The 7,607-nt window shown below is 54.3% G+C and overlaps 1 protein-coding gene across 1 annotated transcript in view; it reads right to left on the bottom strand.

Annotated features, from left to right (window-relative positions):
- Positions 1-238: 238 nt before the first annotated feature.
- VAX2 (ventral anterior homeobox 2) overlaps positions 239-7,607 on the bottom strand; it is a 26,703-nt gene continuing 19,334 nt past the window's right edge. Inside the window, exons 2-3 of the mRNA XM_027131649.1 lie at positions 6,947-7,134; positions 239-676 (exon numbers count right to left, since the gene is read on the bottom strand). Of these exons, the coding sequence (XP_026987450.1) occupies positions 239-676; positions 6,947-7,134 (626 nt within the window). The remainder of the gene's footprint in view (positions 677-6,946; positions 7,135-7,607) is intronic.

Raw genomic sequence — 7,607 nt, 5'->3', positions numbered from 1 at the left:
GTGCTGTGGGGACTCCGTTTCCCTTCTTGTCATTGTTTTCCTTTTATTTCAGTTAGAGGCACACGCACACACACTGCACTCACACACACAAGCTGCGGTACCAACGTCATCCACTGGAGAGTCTCTGAGCTGCAGGGTGGGCGGGGCAGGGTGTGTGGCTGCCCCTTCTCGTCTCTGGGCCCAGGAGGCCAGGGTGGTGCTGTGCTTGGGGACCCAGTGTCACACGGGGGGTGGAGACTTAAGCGCTGGCCTTCTTGCCGCCGCCGGGGCTGCCTACCCTCCCGTCCAGCCGGCTGTAGGGCTCGAAGGCCGAGGAGCCCAGTTTGTAGCCAGCAGGCAGGTCCAGGAGCGGGGCGGTGCAGAAGCAGAGGGCTGGCGGAGGGGGCGGCAGCGGGGACGACGCTGAGGCTGAGGTCAGCGGGGTGAGGTGCGGGGACGAGTTCCTGGGGTCACCCAAGGAGGTGCCCCTGTGGCTGGCAGGCAGGCGCAGCGGGCCGGGGGTCAGCGTCAGAAGGCTGGGGGCGCTGGGCGGGGACAGCAGCCGGCCCTGCTCCAGCAGCCGCAGGATGTCGGGGGTGGCGAAGGCCTTGGAGGCCGAGGAGGACACCCGCTTCTCCAGGTCTCTGCTCTGGTCTTTCTTCTGCTTGGTGCGGCGGTTCTGGAACCAGACCTTCACCTTGGGGTGGAACAAGGGGAGGGGTGTCAGCGAGGGAGAGGGGACAGGCAGAGCAAAGTGGCGGCGGGGGGTGGGGGTGGGGTCGAGCAAAGGAAGGGGCAGGGGAGTGGGGAGGGGGGAGCAGGGGTGCAGTGAGAGAGGAAAGAAGAGAAATCAGACTGTCATTAAGATCTTCCCACAATCAGGCTGACTGGGGGAACTGATAAGAGACACTGGCCCCCCAAATCATGGGCACCCCTCCACTGCTATGCTGACCCTAGGATGGAGGGATGGATCGGCAGCTGGAGGGTGGAGGTGGGAGGGCACAGATGAGTTCCCCTCTTGGCCCGCACCCCTTCCACTCTTAGCCACCCCCCTCCTCCTGTCTCGGCCCCCATGCTGCCTCCGAAGGGAGCTCCCTAGCCCATCTGGCCATCCCACTGTTTGAAACTCTCAGCAGTTCCCTCCCACCCCATCACCTATAAGGGCTTCTCAACGTGATACCAAGTGTAAGAAGATGTGTCAGGATGGTGAGGGACACTTCCAATGGCCACACACCCAAAGCTGGGGACATCCTAAATGAAGCCACCAACCAAAAGGCAGAGACCTTTTTCAAGGCCTTTGAGAGGAGGAGAACTTGCCCTCTGCCAGCACCCGGCACCCAGCACCCAGCACCCAGCACTCCAACCCCATCCTAGTCTGTAGAAGGAAAGGAAGGCTGGGGGTTGGGGAGGAGCTCAGTGGTCAGTTCTGCGGGCCCCCTGACAGTGATGGGATTTTCTCCCTTCTCTGGGAAGGACAGGGTGCTCCCCCCAGGAAGCAGGTTTTGGGTCCTGAATCACTTGCAGGACCTGGAAATGCCTGAGAGAAGGAGAGACTGACAGTTGCTCCTCAGCTGGAAAACATGTCAATCACTGCAGCACCCAGACCCGTGTCCCCAGGAGCACAGAGGCTGGTCCTGCCTCTGGCCCAGAGGCTGGCAGCTGGCTGGGTAGTCTGTGCCAGCAGGACCAGGAGGGACCACAGAGTGGAGGGCCCAGAAAGAAAAGCATGGGGAGACCCGCTGTTTCCCTCCAACCTCAGAGGACATAAGGGAAGCTGCAACTCATGTAGTCCCGGGTGAAGGAGAGGTGGAGAGGAGGAGGCTGGCCTGGGCAGGGTGAGCGCGGAGCTAAGGCTGCCTGGGGCCATGCCTAACATGCCACCTGTGGGAGCAACTGCCCCTCTAGCAAAGACCTCCAGCCATGAGGCTCTTCAGGCCAGAAGGTGCCACTCTCCTTGCCCTCCTACCCTGGGGGAGGTTGCTGGTGGGTGAGGGTGACAGGTGGCTCAGAGCACACTCCCTTCTAGCGGCTGTGATGGGAGAGGCTCTTCCCCTGCAGGTCCCTCCAGCAGTGAGTCAGGCCTGTTCTGAGTGGGCAAAGGGGGAGGGAAGAAAAGATTTGAAACAGATGTGAGTTGGATGTTTTAAACGAGATTGGATTGAGTTTCAATAACTGAAAGTGACGAGAGAGTTATGGGATCTACTTGAGGTTGATTGCTGCATTCACTCACTCACTCATCATTCAGCAGATAGGTACTGAGTGCCCACTCTGTGCCAGGCGCTGTTCTAGGCGGGCGGAATCAGCAGTGCACGAAGCAGAGCAAATCCTTGCTGTGTGGAGTGAACACACGGGAGAGGGAGATAGAAGATAAACAACCAATGAAAACAAACAGGCGTGGCTGTCGGGTGGCAGTAAGTGCTTTGAGCAGCGTCTCTCAAATTATTCGTGGTGAGGAACCACTTTTTATTTAAGTTTCCAATCTGTCGTGGACCAATACTTTTGTAAACTACAATTAAAATGAGTTACTAGAAAAATTGCTATGTGTATTTCTAAACACTTCTCCATTTCTGTACTTAACTTGGCACGCACAGGTAACAGTGTGTGGGCTGCCACTTCGGAGGCACAATAAGGAGGGGAGAGGTGGGGAGGTGACCATCTTATCGGTGGGGTGGCAAACACAGCACCTCTGAAGAGGTGACATTTGAAGGTGTTATGGGTAAGGGATGGCCGAGGAAGATTCAACCAAGTCTGGCTGAAGGAAGTGACTATTAGTCACTCTGGAATTTGATTGCTCCAGGAAGTGGCCCCACCAGACCCGTGGGGACCGTGGCTCTGCGTGTCACTGCAATCCTTTCCCCTGCTGGGAAGCCTCCTGGGTTCTCGGCCAGGCTAGCGCCTACCTCAGGCCAGGCACCACCCCCAAGAACCCCTGAGTCTCAGTTTCTCATCTCTATAATGAGGATAAAAATACCTGGGCTGGACTTCCTTGGTGGCACAGTGGTTAAGAATCCGCCTGCCAATGCAGGGGACACGGGTTCGAGCCCTGGACTGGGAAGATCCCACATGCCGCGGAGCAACTAAGCCTGTGTGCCACAACTACTGAGCCTGCGAGCCACAAATACTGAGCCCGTGAGCCACAGCCTACTGAAGCCTGTGCGCTTAGAGCCCGTGTTCCACAACAAGAGAAGCCACCGCAATGAGAAGTCCGCGCACCGCAAAGAAGAGCTGTGCAGCAATGAAGACCCAATGCAGCCAAAAACAAAGCAAAACAAAAAACCTGGGCTGTGGCAGGGATCAAATAGGCAATCCCTGTAGAGGGCTTAGCCTGGCCCACACTCAGTGTGAGGTATTGTTTACTGCTCACTTTCTCTGTTCCTACTTCTGAACTAGAGGGACAGGACAGACTCAGAAGTCATGGCTCCTTGCCTCAGGAATCTGAGGATGTAGTGGAGACTGGCACTGACTGCTCCCAGCAGACGGAGGGCAAGTAGGTACAAAGGGAGTGGCAGTAACAGGGGTGCCACCAATGATGAGGGAAGATTTCACCAGTGATCTCCTACCCGTCCAGTCCTGCTGCAGCTCTGGGTGTAACAGAGAGGGGAGGGCATGCCTAGAACAGCACCTGGTACATAGCAGGCATTCAATAATATATTCACCCCAAAGTATGGGTGAATATACTGAGAATTACACAAAATTCTAGCCATATAAACTTGGGCAAGTTAATTAGCCTCTCTGAGGCTCAGCTTTCTGAAATGGGGATAATATTACCCATAAAGTCATCTTTTTTTTTTTTTAATTTTTTGGCCATGCCACATGGCATGTGGGATCTTAGTTCCCTGCACCCCCTGCGTTGGAAGTGCGGAGTCTTTTTTTTTTTTTTTGCGGTACGCGGGCCTCTCACTGCTGTGGCCTCTCCCACTGCGGAGCACAGGCTCCGGACGCGCAGGCTCAGCGGCCATGGCTCACGGGCCCAGCCGCTCCGCGGCATGTGGGATCTTCCCAGACTGGGGCACGAACCCGTGTCCCCTGCATCGGCAGGCGGACCCTCAACCGCTGCGCCACCAGGGAAGCCCGGAAGTGCGGAGTCTTAATCACTGGACCACCAGGGAAGCCCTGAAAGTCATCTTTTTATAAAGATTAGAAGAGCTAATGAATGTGCCTGCTCTACATTTTGAGCATGTGATTTAATTTCTGTGCGCCTCAGTTTCCTTCTCTTTAACGTAAAAACAATAAAGCGCCATTCTGGTGTACTGAAAAAATACACCTGGTCTTTGTACCTGGTTCTTGGCCCAGAGCTTTTTGTCATCCACAACCAGTTCCTTCTGAGCACACCTGAGTTTATGCTAATGAGGTGACTCAGGGTGGACCCCTAGTTTCAGAATGGGGGTTGGTGGCAGAAAGACCAGACCTGTGACTAGAGGGTTGGAACTTTCAGCCCCACCCCTCCAGGGAGCGGAAGGGGCTGGAGACTGGGTTATAAAGTCTCTTGAACAGTGAGGATCGCTCCATGAACTCTCCCCACTCTACCTGGCTCTATGCATCTCTTCCATCTGCCTGTTTCTGAGTGGTATTCTTTATAATCAATCCATAAAAGTAAATACAGTGAGAAGTGTTTTCCTGGGTTCTGTGAGTCATTCTAGGAAATTATCAAGCCTAAGGAGGGGGATGTGGGAACCCCCTATTTGTAGCTGGTCAGAAGTATGGGTGGCCCTGGGACTTGCTACTGGCATCTGACGTGGGACTGTCCCATGAAGCTGAGCCCTTAACCTGTAGTGTCTGTGTTAACTCCGGGAGTTAGGGTCAGAACTAAACGGAGTTGCATTGCTGAAAACCCAGCTGGTATTGGAGAATCGGTTGCTCTTGGTGTGGGAGAACACCACACGTTTAATGTGGGAAGTGGTGTCAGAAGAAAAACTGCACACCTATCCCACGAGGCTGTGGTGAAGACTAAACCAGTGAGAACATATCTAGCACTTAGAACAGTGCTTGGTGCACAGAAGCTCTCAGTAAGTGTTAGTTACACTGTAAATTATCTGCAAAACCCCAGGACTGGGGAAAGAAGAAGGAGGGTGGTAAGCAATAATCAGTTAGTCGAGGATTCACTGAGGGCCCACTGGGTGCCCAGCTGTGTGCTGGGCTCCCCAGGGAGGCCTGAAGAGCAGATGTGGCTTTCAAATACATTCTTGCTTTTGGGAAGTGCATACTGGTTGGTGCCCACCACATCACACACACACACACACACACACACACACACACACACACACACACACCCCACACACACACTTTTACAGGTCAAGCCATGTGGAATAGGTCTTGCAGCAAAGTCAAGAAGGCTTAGGGAAGGCTTCCTGGGGGAGAAGGGGCTTGGCCTTGACCTTCAAGGGCAGATAAATGTAGCCTGTACTGCAGGCAGGGCAGGGGAAGGATGAGCACTGAGAAGGAGCTTCTGGCCTGGGCATCTGAGGTGCCCTTGGAAAGAAAGTTTCAGGGGAGAGTTTGGGGGTAAAGTTAGGCAATGCAGAGGGAAATTAGGGCAAAGAGGAGGGGTGACTCTGTGCCTAGACCTCAGGGTCTGAGGGGGTCTCCCTGACTCCCCACCCGGAGCTCTGGCCCCGCCTGGCCACTGCAGGCCCCCTGAACACAGCCTGGTTTCCAGCCCCAGTGACTCAGCTGGACGGAGGGCCCAGCTGCCCCAGGCCATTTGCCGGGTTGTTTGGGGCTCTACAGGGGCAGGTGGAGGAAAACAGTCCAGGCGGAGATGCCCCGGCCTGCAGGACAGCAGCTGCTCCCAGCTGCCCATGATCCTGACCTCACTGCCGCGGGACGGCGGTACCAAGGCCAGGGCCAGGGCGGCAGCGGGCGGTGCTCGGAGAGCCTCACAGGTCCTCTGGCGGCTTTTCCCAGACTGTCTGCTTCCTTCTCCTCTCCTTCCTCTCCCCTTCCCTTCATGTGTCCTGGTTTGGCCCTTTCCATACATTTATTGACTGACCTCCCTCGCTGTTTACCTGTAGCTGGACTTAGAGTGTCTAAGTCTTTTTTGACAAGCTCCAGGGTGGTTACCCAGTTTACAGGCAGCATAAAGAGGCCGGGCTGCTTGTCTAAATCCTACTTCTGGAACTTAGTTGTTAAATGACCTTGGGCAGAACCTCTCCTGATCTGTAAAATGGGATAATATTGGTAGCTACATCATAGGGTTGTTGGGAGGTATTAGTAAACTAACAACTAACTTAGAACAGTGCCTTAGCACAGTAAGTACTGGGGAAGTATTTTTGGGTTGGCCAAAAATTTGGTTCAGGTTTTTCCCTAAGATGTTATGGAGAAACTGAACGAACTTATTGGCCAACCCAATACTATTAGTAGTACTATTACTATTACTAATTTAGCTCTATTACCAGCTTGAAATACCTCCATTCACATAGAGTAGGTGCTCAGTGCTATGTGCTAAGCCCTTCCTGGGTGAAGGGGGCATTCAGACCCCTTCTCTCCAACAGGAGGTTTAGAGGCACACTGGGATGAAGGGAGGATGGGAGAAGGCCCAGAATGGGGAAATGAGAGGTCCCAAGCCCAATTTTGTAATGCCTCATCTCGCCGCTGAATCTTTGCTCCCAGCAAGCCCACCCCTCACTATGCCTTCCTGCAGGCTCCCTCCTGCACCAGCAGACACCCCCCGGCAACTTGAATGACCCTTCCTCCCATTCCCATACTCCACTGGAAGTAGCACCTGATACACTCAGAAGCCCCCCACCCCACCCCGACTCCCTCACCCACACCCTGTTGGCATATACCAACTTTCTCTCGTCAGCACTATATTTATTTGCTCTGGTTTATCTGTAACTTTAAGCCCTTCCCTAGTACATGTCTGAACTCCAAAGCTGGGTCTCCGAGCAGCAGCCCACAGGCCTCACACCCCAAGGACTTCCCCGGGCTGCCAGGGCAGGGATGGAGTGGCCTGGCCCTGCCCTTTTACCTGGGTCTCCGAGAGGTTCAGCTGACGGGCCAGCTCAGTGCGCTCACGGCCCACCACGTACTGGCAGCGCTGGAACTCCATCTCCAGGCGGTACAGCTGCTCAGCTGTGAAGGATGTGCGGCTCCGCTTGGGCCGGTCCAGGTCCAGGCCCTTGGGCAGGACAATTTCCCGGATGGTTCCTTTGGCATCTGCAGGGGTCATGAAAAGAGGCAAGTTAGTTCACTAGTTAAGGAGTTAAGCCCCCAATGAGGATCTTAATGAGAGGCAGCATAATCTGATGGGGAGCTCCTCATGTCTGGGCCTGGCTGTGTGACCTCTGATAAGTTGTTTACCCTCTCTGGGCCTTACCTCCTTAATCACCCAATGCAGTATGTTGTATCTAATGTATGTATGCGAATGGGCCTCAGCACAAATGTCAGGTCTATCATCATAGCCTGGTCAGAAAGGACTCAGTCTGACCCAGTCAGGATTGTCTTCCCTTAGCAGAATAAGAAAAAAATGGAAAGAGAAATACCAAGTCCTCAGGTGCAGAGGAAAAGATGGATTAGAATTGGATATGATCAATCAGGTAAGGCTTACCAGAGGAAATGTCCAGAGCCAGGTCTTAAGCCCTATGTGTGTGTGTGTGTGTGTGTGTGTGTGTGTGTGTGTGTGTGTGTGT

The sequence above is a fragment of the Aethalodelphis obliquidens genome, unplaced genomic scaffold (genome assembly GCF_003676395.1).
Source record: "Aethalodelphis obliquidens isolate GAN/ISIS:26980383/991018 unplaced genomic scaffold, ASM367639v1 scaffold40, whole genome shotgun sequence".
NCBI lineage: Eukaryota > Metazoa > Chordata > Mammalia > Artiodactyla > Delphinidae > Aethalodelphis > Aethalodelphis obliquidens.
The sequence above is the reverse complement of the archived record's forward strand: the minus strand, read 5'-3'. Positions and strand labels throughout refer to the sequence as shown.